This window comes from Chanos chanos, chromosome 10, assembly GCF_902362185.1.
Source record: "Chanos chanos chromosome 10, fChaCha1.1, whole genome shotgun sequence".
Lineage (NCBI taxonomy): Eukaryota > Metazoa > Chordata > Actinopteri > Gonorynchiformes > Chanidae > Chanos > Chanos chanos.
In genome coordinates, this window is record NC_044504.1 from 33,290,991 (window position 1) to 33,307,048 (window position 16,058).

The 16,058-nt window shown below is 42.0% G+C and overlaps 1 protein-coding gene across 2 annotated transcripts; it reads right to left on the reverse strand.

Annotated features, from left to right (window-relative positions):
* gdap2 (ganglioside induced differentiation associated protein 2) lies at positions 1-16,041 on the reverse strand. 2 transcript variants are annotated; one of them, XM_030786788.1, is made up of 14 exons: positions 15,888-16,041; positions 14,258-14,485; positions 13,062-13,201; positions 12,580-12,733; positions 11,896-11,984; positions 11,658-11,734; positions 11,125-11,284; positions 8,887-9,037; positions 8,604-8,680; positions 7,769-7,845; positions 7,493-7,632; positions 5,399-5,453; positions 4,336-4,479; positions 1-585 (listed from the first exon to the last, which is right to left on the reverse strand). In XM_030786788.1, the coding sequence occupies exons 2-14, from the start codon at positions 14,452-14,454 to the stop codon at positions 544-546; spliced, it is 1,503 nt and encodes a 500-aa protein (XP_030642648.1). In that variant the 5' UTR covers positions 14,455-14,485; positions 15,888-16,041; the 3' UTR covers positions 1-543. The 2 variants fall into 2 exon arrangements, with proteins under 2 accessions (XP_030642648.1, XP_030642646.1); XM_030786786.1 differs by having other exon boundaries at positions 14,258-14,552.
* Positions 16,042-16,058: the final 17 nt, after the last annotated feature.

Genomic DNA, 16,058 nt, shown 5'->3' on the forward strand with positions numbered 1-16,058 from the left:
CATTGATTTATACCTCGGTGTCAAACAATGAAACGACTGAATGTGTAGGCCCCTCAGAGATACAAACCATAAAACGACACACCAAATAAACAGCATACCATCACAGCTGAGGTGGACAGAAAAAACCACTGAGTCACATAGTCCTGGTGTACTATCATCTTTCAGTCAACGAGACACACACCCACACACATACGCAAACACACACATGCAGACTCTCTCACACACACACGCGCGCGCGCGCAAACATGCACAGACACACACACACGCAGACTCACACACACACACAGCATGTTTGAGAGAGTTTAGGATATCCCAGTGACGCGTCTCAAAGCAGGAGGTTGGGAGATTCCATCCAGACCAGCAGCATGACCTCAGCCAAACCGATTTCTCTATAGACTGTTTTCACCGTGTTTGCTCATGTTCTGGTCATACCGTTAACCAGTCATGTGGAGTTGATAAAACTCTCATTTGGAGAGACATTCTTGTGAATTCTTGAAGGGACCTTGACCTCTGACCTCAGCAGCAGGGTTAACTGGATGTAACCTAAAGGCTCGAAGAGTGAGAGCTTTGGTAAGGCCCATTAACCTGAAACAGTAGAGAACAGACAATTACATGTTGTCTCAAAACACTTCTCTGTGACAATGTAACAAAAGTCATACAGCAGTAGGAATGTACAGATACATAGTACTGCTTAGCTTACAGCAGCATCACTTTTCTTTAACTAGCCAATGTCCTAAGTGTAGATTGTGAACATGCACTTCCACCAAGTTTTACACAACACCGAACACACAGAACAGCACAGCTGTATGGAAGATCTACTTAACACAAACATGCAGTTCTCACTGGCCACTCCAGCATCTTAAGTCAATTTAGTGATGCACAGGCGGTGCTTTAAGGCTCGCTGTGGTGTGATGGCTAAGATAATTTGACCTAATTTCCCATAGCTATGACCACATAGTTGAAATGCGTCCAGCGAGAGCGTCTAAGGCCTCAGGTCGAATTAAAACAAAGGGCCATTATTGTGTTCAGTCTGAATAAACGAATCCAACTCCTCCTAAGAACACAACCAACTTACCCTGATGGTCTCTCGTTTATTCATGTGGTGCAGAGAGACAGGGAGAGGGCCAAAAGCAGTTAGCCTTCAAACCGACTCAAGCTACCATTTCCTCCGCTTCCATCTCTTAGTAATCGGGCAACCACAGGAAATGGCCAGAGACGTAATCCACAGAGACCAGGATGAGGCACACATGCCAAATGCCCTCATGTCGTGTGTAAAATCAGAGGCTTAACTTTGTCTCTACAAAGATTACATTCTATTAACTGACAGAGACAAGCACAAATCTAGATGTCACATATATATATATAAAAAAGACAACCTTACTAAAGGGAAGATTTCTTTTTTTTCATTTAAAATAATCTGACATCTCAAAAGGCCAGACTAAACCTCAGGAGAACCCAGTACAATCCAGTACCATAACAAATTCTTTCGCAAGTCACATTTTCACTGTAAATTAAGGGACGGCGAGAACATAGGAACATTCATTAAAAAGAGCTGTTCAAATAGTCCATTTATTTTCTGGTTTAAAAAGTGTAATTTACCCAAACAGCCGTACATCGACGAAGCCAAGGAGGAGAGGACTGTTAGTATCATTGGCACACGGTGAACTGAGTAATAAGGTCTCGGCTGCCAGCGCTCCCCAGTGCAGGGACATCCAACTGCTGCCACTTATCCATTTATTACATTTTTTTTTTATTAAACTGTATGAGTGATATTCATGAGCAAAACAGGACAACTCTGAACTGAAATCTTCTCTTCCAGTCAAGAGCTGGAACACAAGCACACACACACACACACACACACACACACACACACACACACACACACAGGCACCTGGCTCACAGCGAAGCCCTATCCATTATAGACTTTTTAAGTCTGATAAAATCCACAACAGCAGTGAATTACAATCAATAGCATATTCTATTAACTACTGAGGAACTCCTCTGATTTAGCCTGCAAGCCTTTTTACTAATACAAAACACACACACACACACACACACACACACACACACACACACACAGGCACCTGGCTCACAGCGAAGCCCTATCCATTCTACACTTTTTAAGACTGATAAAGTCTTCACAGCTGCTTGGTCTCTCTGTGAGTTTAGTTCCTGTTAGTTATTCCTTCTCTGTTTCAGCCCAGACAGCTGCACTCCCTCCCATCCTCCTCCACCAGCCCAAAACACTAAACAATCAAGCCTCCAAGATCCAATCCAGCAAATCTCTACCTTATGCTTCAAAGACACTCCAGGCCATACCACAGAATAAGAACCGTTCTCTCACTAGGGGGAATGACTAGCTAGAACAAAAAAACAAAAAAACAAACAAACAAAAAAAAACAGGAAGACATCCCACACAGAAACCACACTGAAATCTCTTTTGAATTTCAAATATTGATCTACATCAAACGGATGACCGTATGACTCTTATTTGATTATTTATTTATTTTAAAAATGACCTTATGTCTTTATCGCCATATCATGGACTTTTGCTAAGTTTCTTTGGTGCGGTCAGGAAAATTCAGGACTTACCATCTGTACACTGAGCCCCTCACATCTCGGGCTAATCTCAATGACTGATTATTAAAGTTACAGCATTGCTGTAACTAGGACTTACAACATTCCTTCAGCTATACCCTGCAGACATTCAGAACCTTTCAGTAACCTGATTTTTTTTTTTTTTTTCCCTAACTGCCACAGAGTACAGCTCCAGAATACGACTTCTTACCAACTCCAACTGCAGAGCTCAGAGGAAACCGCAGGCTCCCTGAAATTTGCTCAATAAAACAAAATATTACTCAAACAAGGACCGATTAAGATGACATTATTCAATTTCTCTGCATTTTGTTGCTTGTCTTAACATTTTAAAGTCGATACCCTCCACTTCCACCTTAGGGCTTAAAAGAAATAAATATTACTGACATATCCAGAAAGTTTCACCATTTGATACTTTGCTTCTTCCAAACGTGATACACTAGGTGAATGATTTTGGAGTGTTGTCATAGTGACCTTTCTCATTCCTCCCTCACAGTCATATTTGCTGGTGTCCTACAGTAACCTCTTTCTAATTGTTTAAAATATACCCACACTGAAATGTGCAGGATTTAACCAGAGACAGAAAATGATATGTACTCTCTCTCTCTCTCACACACACACACACACATATATATATATATGTGTGTGTGTGTGTGTAATTATTCCTTTCCTCCCTCAGCCACTGTTCACTTCATCCTTCACTGGTTTCCACTGAGACCCTCCCTTAGTTACCAGGTACAACTGTCTCCTCCAGCAGCAGGAAACACAAGCAGTCCTTTTTTTCCATTAGTGACTCTCAACTCCAAAATATATTTTCCTATCAATAACAATGACTGTTCCACTCATACAGAGCTGGGGTGAAAAAAGGAGAAAAAATAGATAAATAATAATAATAATCTACTAGCATTGACCAATATCAAGCAATGGAAAAGGAGCCATTAAACAAAATGGAGTGAATTTTCCATCACATTTAGAATCTGCACCAAGGGTTACTTTGTCTGATGGCATTTGCAGAAAAAAATTACACCCACCGTTATAATTACCGCCCTTTTTCGGACTTGCTACAATTGCCTTTGTGAATGTATTTTCACATGCAAACTTATATATAGAAGTGCAAAAAACACACGTAGACAACAAGGAACACTGCTACTGCAAACACACACGCACGGACAGACATACTATAGACTGGAGCAACTACGCCATCTGATTCAGCGGGAATTTACCGGTCAAATTCTGACTCAAAAAGATTCGAAAAACCCAATTCAATTGGCGTGGCCAGTGTAGCCAAGCCAACATAAAGACAACTATTTGGAATACTCTTCCACTCAGCTTCAATACAGCTTCCATACCTATCACCCTTCTGAGAATGTCTGAGAGAGATTAACTTCAGAATGAATTTCATACAAAGAGCATTTGAAATGCAGGCCAGGCTCCCAGTGAGAGGCTGGCTGTGCCCCCTTTATATGAGGAGGGAAAAAATGCCTATTATTACACAGGTTTCAAAAACACATCCTCGTACCATGTTATTAAATATTTTAGAGAAAGTTCTGGGTGGTAATAACATATAACCACATTTCTGCATCGTAATCACAGCACAAATGCATTTAACACAAACGGGGACGAGCGCTCTCTCAACCCAAGTGTGAGCGCAAACGAAGGTTCACGCGTGAACACGAAACGTCCGCGTTCGGTAGGCTGGTAGGACAGTGGTGAATTTTTGGGCTAGGGTGTGAGCCTTACTCGTGCGTCGTATTCCAGAACAAACGGAGGAATGTCGATCTGCTCAGGTAGGACACACGTGAAGAGCTGCTGGAGATTCTCCACGTGATGGATCTTCTCCTTCAGTCCAGACACACTGAACGTGGTAAAGAACCAGGTGGACACCTGACACAGGAGAGGAATAGGATATAACATGTATCAGGAACAGACCATCCAAGCAACGCCCTAAGAACACATACAATTAAGAGCTTTGAACCAGGACGCATGTTTAACTTTTTAATAAAGTCTTTTTTTTTTTTTAAACTACAGCTGAAAATTTCAAACTAGAAGCTGATCATTGACAAGGGGATGGAGAAAAGCTTCTCATTAAAGAATGCAATGCAAAATATTCTAATCTCCACGAGCCGCTAGACGCCACGACTGAATAAAGATGCCTACACACGGAAATTTATCCTCGCACACGCGACGCTTAAGGACATGATTCTGCAAACCATTGTCGACCAATTTTATGCCATTTTGGAGTATTTATTCTAATTACTTAACTGTAATGCATCCACACTTTTCGCTGGCCTTACCTGAGTGGAGTAGATGCATTTTAAAAGATCTATTACATGCTGCTTAACTGCAGAGTTTTTTTTAGTCTTTCGTTCTTTTTTTCTTTTCTTTTTTTTTTTAAACATTTGGAGTCTATGCCGCATAATTGCACCTTCACTGACATCACTAAAAGCACAAATGAAAGCAAAGGCTGGTCCTAATGACACACACACACACACGCACGCACGCACACCACAAAAAAACGGTTGCAGACTTAGGTGCAGTCGGGCGAGGAACACTCGATGCGAACATATTATGCCCAGAGATTCTAAATGTGGTCACACAGATGTGTTTGAGAGAGACAAATTCAATTCAGACAAACAAGAGGTTTCTCAGTCACTGCGAGGCATTCTGAGATTGTCTGCTCCTCACAGTCATCAGTGAACTGTTGACGTGATAAAACTCTGTAGAGGCAAAGACACATGTTTTCTCTTCAGCTCAAATCCTCTAAATCCTCATGTACTAAAGAGGATTCTGAAGCAATGTTCACCTTGGAGCGAAATGTGGGATGGACAAAGTAGAAAGCCTTCAGGTTTTTCTTGAATCTGAAAGTTAACAGAAAAAAAAAAGATTGGAGTTTAATGTAGTAATACATCAAGCAAGAGCTAATTCAATAAACAATGGATGTCCCTTAATCCCAAAGCATTTATGAGATTAGTGCCTCTTAACAGTTACATCAGGAGAAAAACATTAAACTGCTAACAAAAATAATAACATTTTTAAAGGACAACCAAATGTGTGAGAAACTGGTCCAGACTTATCTGTCCAAAGTGCAGACAAACACACACACACACACACACACACACACACGAACACACACGAACACACACGAACACACACACACACACAAAAGTTCTGCCAGTGCTGTCCAGAAATGGAGCAACATTCTGTGAGTGTGTGAGGGACAGATTCATAAATCTGTCCCCTTTCCCAGGACAGGGCGGTCAAACCACTGACCAAAGCAGACCAGTCTCTCAGCTCATCTGGGACTCCTCATCTCCACACAACCACAGATATCTCCTATTATCCCACACAACCTCAAAGATTGACTGAATATTGAACATTAGCATTGTCGGTGTTGGAACAGGGTGGAAGGGTGGAATGACACAAGACTCCCCTACTCAACATGGAACCAGCCAGCAAATTACAGTGACAAATCCTTCCCAGATGAAGAAGGGAAGAAGGCAAAGAAAAAGAGGAAAAGACAAGACAACGAAGAGACAAAACATGGAACCAGACGAGGGAAAGAGAAAGAGAGAGAGAGAAAGAGAGCGAGAGAAGAGAAAGAGAGAGTGAGAGTGAACGCATATTGTGTAACTAACGTTCACATTTTCACCACCGTGTGAGACTGGCTAGTGTGTAATGTTATGAGTTATGAGGCATGGTTATCTTTGTCATCTAGTGTGGGGGTGAGTTTCTAAGAGCTGAACAAAGTCTCCAGTCTTTGTGCAGAGAGCGGATTTGTGGTTCTCCATCTGTCCACAGCAACTGCCGAAATATCTGATGGATACTGAATCACCTCATTACCACGACTTCTAAAAACAGAAACTTTCAGAAAACGACAAAAATTCTCTCATGTAGCTAAAACAACTGGCAAAGAGATTCATTCCAAGAAAAAAAATCCTTTTTTTTTTTATATGCGCAGACAAAACTGAGCTTTAAAAAGTTTCCAATTCTGGGAATTTGATTTTTGGGTGACTAATACCTTGTTTGGAAACTGCACAGTACAGCACCCATGGACAACAACACTTTAATGTTCAGATGGGATTATTATTACATGCAGTGAAGTTTATTTTATTGAACTGGCAGGTAGGAATCAAGCTGCAGAATGTCTTTGACTCATTAAAGGGTAAGATTTAAGGGGTATCAGGGCCAAAACAATCAGTCTAGATGTGTTGAGTCTTTGGGCCAAAATCAGACTCCAAATTTCCAAAACTCCACCAAACAAAGATGATTTCCTTTTAGTTCACTGAGGGGAAAACGATTCATTCTTGGCTACATTTTAGAAACAATTCAGGGATCAAAACTCAAGGGTGACGGGATAATGTTAGACTGTTACAGAGAACAGAGGTACACAATGTCGATGGTGTGTTGGCTAAACTCTCCTGAACCTACAGTGAGACAAATTTCAGAGTGATCAGATTCTTCAGTAAATCTATATGACATAGGAAAAGAAAAACAAAACAAAAATAAAAAAAACAAATTCTTATAATGATAAAAGTTTAGACCATCTGTTACCACATGTATAGTTTTAGAAAGTCCTGTAAGTTAGAAAAAAACCCCCAACTCTATGGCAAAGAAAAACTTACATTAATACTATAACATCTAAAGGCAACTAATTAGCCTCCGGTGTGTGTGTACGTGTGTGTGTGTGTGTGTGTGTGTGTGTGTGTGTGTACGAGAGAGAGAGAGAGCAGTGTTAATTAAGTGTATGAAAAAATACATCTGTTTCCACAGTTGAGTCATGACATTTGAAAAGCCTAGAGAAGAAGCGAAAAAGCGTGTTTCATAAACAGAACTGCTGTGAACTCTCGGTTTGAGGCTGTCCTCACTGACTATAATGGGAGATGTAAATTCCACTCACTTTGCATCCACAATGTCGTAGAGTTTCTTCAGAAAGTCGCTGTCCAGGTGGTTGTGTTCTGCAGTCAGGGTGTGAAAATACACCATGACGTACTCCTTCACCGTGATGTGGTCCATGACATGGATGAAGTACAACAGCACCTGCGTCCCACACACCGCAAACAAAAACAATCAGACACAAACACGGGGATTGTTCACAGAGTGAACACGTTACACGACACGACAATGGAACGGATTCACTACTCTGCAGAACCAATCTTCGTCCATGTGTTTTTACCTTTTCCATGTCAATGAAAGGTATCGGGATATTCCTGCCAACCACCACCATGACTGTTCTACCACACCTGTCCACACCTGTGAGCATAAACGACACATTAGTGCTTGGAGGCACAGAGCTGCAGACAAAAGGCATTTCACTGCATCAAGTCTGTTCCCTTAAACCTCTGAGTTTTATCCTCTTCCAAACAGTTACAAAAGGATTTATACATTACGTTTCAGAAAAACTGTATGAAGCCATATGTAATAATGTCGTAAAAGACATTAGGTTATGAGCCTATCAGCTGCAAGCTGTTTTCATCCACACATGTTCACCAAGCCTAAGATATTCTTATGGCTGCGACATACCCTGCTGGCAGAGACAGTCTGCCCTCTACTGGCCGATAAAGGCAGCGTCATTCAGTGGGTCAAACCACTGCTACAGTTGAGCTCTTCAGATTACACGAGACAATCTTTGAGGGGCAATTTTTATTTTACACAAACTTATATCGAAATCTTGAAACTGATCTAATCTTTAAACTAAATCTGTATTAACTGAAGATTAAAAAAAATACTCTGAATTTTGAATTTGGCAGATTTGTGTTTGACCGGGACAGTGGCGGTACTACCCGACCCTAACCGGACTGAGATGACGGAAGGAGTGACAAAAAGTCACCGCAGCAACCGCTGCCTCAGCTATTTTTAATCCTGAAATCGTGAAACAAGAGGAATGGATTACAGAAGCCCTGATGGTGTGTTCAGTAAAGTGGAACTAAGACTTCCTTTCACAGCATAAACACACAATGCAGGAATAAAGTCTGCACACACACACGCGCACACAAAAAAAAAAAACTGACCCGTCTGATACAACGCTTTTAGAGCCGCTATGTCCGACAGGTCCTCTGCCCGGGCTCGACACAGCCAGCGGTTATAGCTTTATGAGAGAGAGAGAGAAGGAGAAGAAACACAAGGCTCTCTTTGTTAATTACAGAACATCAGCAGTATGCGAGAGAACACCGCACGCTTTTCACACTGCATTAAACGCAGACTCAAATGGAGAACTACGACTCAAATCAGAGCCGACACTCTAACGCGGAGGGTGAGGTTTCGGGAAAAGCGATAGAGGGAGAGCTGTCTTACTTCCTCTGGTGCTGTTTCTGCAGCGCAGCCTCCGACAGCTGGCCTTGCAGGATGAGTTTACGCTGCTTGTCCACGTCGCCTTCCATACGAGCAAAGGCGTGAGTGCCCACCTGGCCCAGGTCTGACTCCAAAGACTCCTCCTCAGAGTTATCTGAAACACATCAAAATGTCCTCTTGTATTTTGATAATACATCATTTAAGGGAGAGAACAAACAAACAAACACGCAAACACAAACACACACAAAATAACTGATGTTCTTTCATCAAAAATAAACATTCTTTGAAAGGCATTTCCAAGTGCAATCAGACTGTCACATCTAATGAAAGCTGGAAAAACAGTGCATTCCACCGCTGCTGACCCTAAACTTGAATGAAAAGTCATAAAACAGTGCAATGCATGATGGAAAACCAGGTGTCAAGGGGCAGCACGTATGATCCTGCAGCTCCGAGTTCACCGGAGGTCATTCAATCTCGTCTGCATTCATACACAACCAGTGCAGGTGAAACAGGGGACACACATCCCATATGCATAACTCTGTGTGCTTCTTCTAATTTCCTCTCCTGTGTGACGAGCAGCTAGCCATAAACGGCACAGGAGAAAACTGCAACTTAACGTTCTAACCTCTCTTAAGTCATAAAAGTAGACGAAAAAAAGAAACAGTCGCTTGAAGATCAAACGGGGCTCAGAGTAACAATACATTTCCCATAATCTAAAGAAACCACTAAGAATATGTATATTCCTGAGAGAGGGACAGGAAGGGGGAAGGGATAAAGAGAGAGAGAGAGAGAGAGAGAGAGAGAGAGAGAACTGGAGGATGCAGAGGTCCAAGATAATAATAGAAGGAAAAAAAATATGCAACAGCTGTCCTTTGGATGTTATTACTGGCTAAACCAGTGTTTTGCTCTCATATTATTCCTTTCAATTATTCTGATGGCACTAAAAACTGACAACATTTAACTGTTTTCTACCTCTTTACAGGGCCAAGAAAGTTGATTCACCACAACTGGTCCGAATGTTGTTATGACTAAAGAGTAAATCACAAATCTTTGAGCTATGATTCTGGTATTGCGAAAAAAAACCAAGAAGAAGCTTTCAAATGCAAGCAGTGCGTGTTTGTTTACCTTGGGCCAGAGTAAACTCTGAGTTTATTTGAATTGGATCGATAGTTCTATCTGTGGGTGAGCACCTCCACTGAGGAGAAAAAGCAGATGGAGCCCAGGCAAAATGCAGTTTGGAGCGAAAAAAAACGATGGCTCGCACACCTTCGCTCGTGCACCAAACAAATAAACAAACAGAAAAGTTCAACGCACGCGCAGACACATCCAGAAACAAACAAAAACAACGCGGCAACATGCAGCAAAAACGTAAAAATGTGCACCGAGAGAAAACACGCACAGGCGCGCGCACACATACAGAAACTAACCTTGTGTTAAAACGAGAGCTGCTTTCACAGATACTCGATACGGGCTGATTGTTATTGAGGCAGCGTAGGCTCAGAAAGACTGACTGTTTCTCTCTTTTTTGAAACATGTTAAATCCTTCCTGCTGTTTCTGCACCTGTTCTGGGTTACGGGCGCTTACTCTCTGCCCGACAGATGACTAAACACCAGCTGAGCACCGTCTCTGGACGCGGCACTTGTTGAACGATGGGAGAGATAGATGGGTGGGGAGGAAGAAATGGCTCATTTGACGATTCGACTCGGCCAGATCAGCCACACTCTCAGATAATACGCGTCAGGCAGGCTCTTACGTCATTGCAGCGTGTCAAATGCTTTCGAACTCACCACTTGACTGATTCATGCATGTCCTTTTCAACACCAAAACAATTTCTCGTGGTAACCATTATACCTCCCAAGAGTGAACCGTCTTTTTTAAACACCACTTACGAAACACTCTACGCAGTCTTCACGAATAATGAAACTGGGAAGCAGGTCATTTGTAACGCAGCCCATGCCAAGTGTATCATTTTATGAATCAAACAGCTGAGGTCACTGTGAACTTGGTTCATATTCCTAACAAACAGTGTGAGGTGGACAAAAGGGGGAATTGTGAAAGCAGCGCATTTAGAGTTAGAGGAATTAAAGATGCACGGACTGTTAATGCATTTCATTAATTGCGATCCCTGGGCGTTTTGAACAATTCATTAATCAGGTCTGGCGTCTGGAGACAAACTCAGTGACGCGGGTTTAAGTGGGTGCGTGACCTGAGAGCAGGTCATGTGAGGGTTTTAAACTCACCCTCCAAATTGCCCGGTTTCTCTGCGATGCGGATCTGTCTTTCCGGAACCACCGGCTCTCCCTCGGCGTTCCCGATGTCCGCGGGGATGAGGGGAAGAGCGGCCCTCTCCTCTTCCTCGGAGCGCGGGTAATACAACGGCAACAACTTCCTGTAGACGGGCTGCAGCAAACACATAACGACTGTATTAAATCACAAGAGCTCGAACCTTCAAACATTCTCCAAATTCACTAAGTTTTAGGATAATTTAATTGATTTCATTAAGCAAAAAAAAAAAAAAAAAATGCATAGCAAGCAGCAATTTACCAAACTGGGGTCTGGACTATATCTGGGATCCAAGCTAGAGTGGAGAAGGCAGCTTTAAAAGTAGCTCACACTCCAAATATGGTCCCAAACCATTGAATTTCGTCCATTATAACAATGAAAAGAATCTTGAAATAGTCCACCATTTTGGCAAGTAAACACATAACGAGAGCACATGGAACCTGTTTCAAGAACACGAGAGAAAGAGAGAGAGAACAACAATGGCACGAACCTCCTCCACATCTGACACCACGAAGACCACAGTCTCGATGCTTTCGCCATGATTCTCCAGAAACCTGCGCACCGTTCCTGAAAAGGGTCGAGAGAAAAAGGACATTTCAATAATTCCTGGTGTTTAGCGTTTACATTAGGAAAAAGAAAAAAAAACCTTGCACGTGCATTTTTAGAATAGTCATGGACTGGTGGGATAAATGAATGTTCCGGATCAAAGCTTTGTGAGGATGGATTACTTAGGGCTATGTGAGTGGCGTCTTCGAGTGGGTATCCTCGTTTGGCTGTGCTGATCACACATAGTCCTACAGACAGCATGGCCTGCTCCCTGCAGAGTTAACAACAAAGAGCCTTAAAACCACTTCACCAAACACAAACACACCACATAAACACTCTCTCACTCTCTCTTTCTCGCTCTCTCTCTCTCTCCTTCTGTCTCTCGTCTACAGAGCTGTGAGTAATTACCTTCAAATGTGTTAGTGAGCTGCTAAGCTGAAGCTGTGTTTTACACAGAGTGGCATACAGATGTGTCAGTGAGACAGACATGTCTTTTGTAAACAAGGTTTAAAGTCATAAACAAGTCCTGCTGCTGCAGGGTCACATCCATCTGTCTGCAGAATGAATAAGCATGTCTGTTGCGTTGGAGATGGCTAACGGTACGGTGGGAGACAAACAGCGTGTCCAATACGCAAACACAATGTTATGGAACCGTGGCGAAGAAAAACCACGGTGGTTTCTGGCAGGGGATGTGAAAGACATTTGAGATGATGCCAAGCACAGTGGACAGTTTAATCTATGTGAGTTTGGATCCACGTTGGGAGCTGCCGGTGTCGAGAGCAATGATGGCGCGTGATAGAATGCGCGGTGTGGTGTAAAGCCTGAGAGCTCTTTTCCGGGCTGATGTAACGTGAATGTCGGCGTACCTGGCCAGCTGCATGACGTTTCTATAGCAGCTGTAGAGGGAACTCTCGGCAGCTGTGCGGTACTTGGCTTTGTATTTCGGTCCCACTGTGTGAATGATGAAGCACGCAGCTAAGTTAAAGCCTTTTGTCATCTTTGCCTCGCCTGTCCGACAACCTGCAAAACCAAACACGTTCAAATCCACCTGAATCTCACACACACACACACACTCATACGTATACACACACACACATTCACTCATATGTGCATGTACAGGCGTGTACAACCACATATATGAATTTTAGAAATCTTTTTAATACTCTGAAGCAAACACAGAGGTGAGAAACACTAAAGGAAGATGTTCCTGTTAATATTTGATTTGGGTTTGGCAACATACGATTAAAAAACAAAAACAAACAAACAAACAAACCAAAAAAAAAAACACATTTCCTGAAACATCCATCTCCCTCAAACTGTCACTGCTACTCCATGGAGTGCCCCCTACCTTTCAGTTTGAGTAGTTCCTCCCTGAGCTCAGGCCCTGCGTGGATGTGGATGCTGTCTGAGACAGGGTTCTTGTCTGTTAACGTTTCGTTGCTCGTGCTGACAATGGCCGTGCAGTTTAAAAGCGCCACATCCCCATTACTGTCACAACATAGAACAACTTACTACAGCATAAGTCAGATACATATTTCAAAAAAAAAAAAAAGAGAAAAGAAAAAAAAGAAAGCAGAAATGAACCTACAGAGGAGGAAAAAATCTGGAAAGCAAAAGTCATTCCACTTCCAAGGTAGAAGAATCCTCAAAAAGGGACATTACTGTTATCAAATTGTTGTAATTAAATTCCTGATATCACATGTTTTTTAAAACACTGAACCTCTTGGTGCAGAAATTGACACTTTGCAATGTCATGAGGGGAATGTGTTTGAATCACTTTGCGCTAAACACGAAACACACAGCTCAGTGTGTGCGAGAGGCTCTGCATTCACTAGTTCCCTGAACTGTCACTTGTCCCCTCGTGCCTTGGCTCACTAAAGAGGAACAACTAGACAAAGTTATAGGCACAGGCTCCATCATGTGATGCCATATTCATGTTATGTAAACAATGCCACAGTATCAAGCAGTATGAGTCAATATATCCATCAACGTGTTCTGGAGACTGAAATCAGCCTGCACTGAGGTCTGCTGATGCTTTCATCACTTCCTGTGAATTCAACATGACTTGGAAACATTTTTTTTTTTTTTAAAGAACAACCACTTAGATAACTTTTAGTCTCAGAGGCCCTCGGGATAACAGCCTGAGATTGAAAATGAACAGTCATAAATTACAAGAGTAAGTGAGAAAATGTTCACATTCATTTGAAAAGTGAAGTCTCCTGTTTTAGAGCAGGAGTAATGTGATCAGGGTTGTGCAAGCTCTAGTCCTCCTGACCGCACTCATCTCTGTGAGAGCCCACTGTCAAAGGGACCTCACAGACTATCATGTGGCTGAACAACAAAGAGGATTTATGCCCATGTGGAGGAGAGGAGAGAGATTAAAAAAAAAAAAAAAAAAAGAAAAAAATATTCAGCGGTAGCGTACAGTGCTCACAAGATGAGGCTATAAAAGGCCAGAGGAAAAAGGGTTGGGGTGAAAGGAAAAACGTGGCAGTTTGAGAGAGGGAAGTAAAAAGGGAAGAGAGGAGGTGTAGAGCGACTTACAAGAGAACGATCTTTCTATTGATGTCTTCTCTGTAAGGGAAAGGGGAGGAGATTGAATGTTGCTGGCTGGACAGACTGTCACTCCGTTCCTTCAGGCGAACCTTTCCCTCTCCCTGTCTCTCCGTACCCGCCGACTCATCCCAAGTGGGCAGGGTTTGAACGTCCACGATCTGGGAACGGGCTCCCAACGGATCCATGCCGGCGGTGCAGCCACTACACGGCAGTGCGCTGAATGTCACAGACACAAACAGAGCTTGTACTGTCTCTCTCTCTCTCTCCCAATGTGTCAGTAACACTGAGGGGGAAAAAAAACCACAGCACATTAAATGTAATCACACACACACAGAGGGTGGAGTGTCTGGGTTAGGAGAAAAGAGATCTAGGAACAAGCAAACTGCCTTGGCAGATGACCACATGGTTTTCTGGGAGATAAATCGTTTCTAAATATGGAAGGAATATTGAGAAGAAACGAGACAAGTTAACTCTGATGACCTGAACTTTTCAGTGAGGGACCATGTGGAAAATTCTGCCATATACTGGTTAAAAGAAAGAAGAAAAAAAAGAAAACTGTTCAGTGTAAGAGTTGAAAGGAACCAAACTGTATATCATGCAGGGAAAATTTTGCTGTGTCAAATTCCCGTATGTAATCTGTATAACAAGGAAAAAGTTGCATGTTTCTGCATAAACCCTCAGCATCTTCAACATCTTTTCCACAATGAGAACATGGAAGATTCAGGCCCACATATGTTCCAGCAAGATTCCAATTAAAAGACATAAGCCAATTGTCAGTCTTATTGAGAAATGTGACTGGCATCATAAATATAATATAGGCAGCAACTTATTTACATGGAATTACAAGGAAGAATGGATTTTTTTGTTTATTTGTTTTGTTTTCTATAAAAGAGCAACCCCCTCATTCCATATACGAAGTACAACAAGTGACTTTTGTTTGGCCAGAAGAGGGAACAAATGAAGTATTCTCATTTGTCTGTGCAGAAACCTGCATCTCTAAATTAGATTTGAGCGCGGAAGCCATAGATGACCATAGATTGGTAGTCAATAAGAGAAGCATGATACTTAAACCAAGCCCTTGAGAAACAGCCTCAGCTGATTAATAAGAAAAAACCACAAAGAGAGGCGCTGAGATACTGAAAGTTGTCTATTCGCCGATCATTTCAGTTCGTTAGACATAAGTCCCCCCAGATAAGATTAACTATAACGGTTAAAGAACGAAACGGTTAAATTCGAAAACCTTAAATTTGGATGTAACACCTAGGCGACTGGCATATTCTTGTAGAAGTACAACAGTCTCACTGTCAAATCTCGATACTACTTGAAATTAGATTTTTTTGTGTGTGTGTTGTTTCTGTCGCTTATAACGACTAAATTCCCAAGAGAGTCTCACGTGAACCTTTAAAATCTCAACGAATTCTAGGAATATGATGTGTCATCAAGACACACAGTTGTGATTTGAATTAGCCATCCTAAAGGACAGCATACAAGTTTTTGTAGAGTGACTTAGGTCTAATTTAAGATTTCCACACAAGATTAGCGGTGTCATGTGCGAGGTGAGAAAATCAGGAAAACATAATTAGTCATTATATCAAAAACAAATACAAATTATACCTACCAGTTTACTCTCCTACAGTATCAAAAGCAGCTCACAAACCACCACACGCTGAAGCTATGTAAAAGTAGCTAACTCAGCTTAAAGGGAGAAGATGCATAATGAAGATTTCCATAATCTTCCGCATTGTTTATCATTAGAAAATCTTATTTAGCAAACCTTCGATCTGGACAT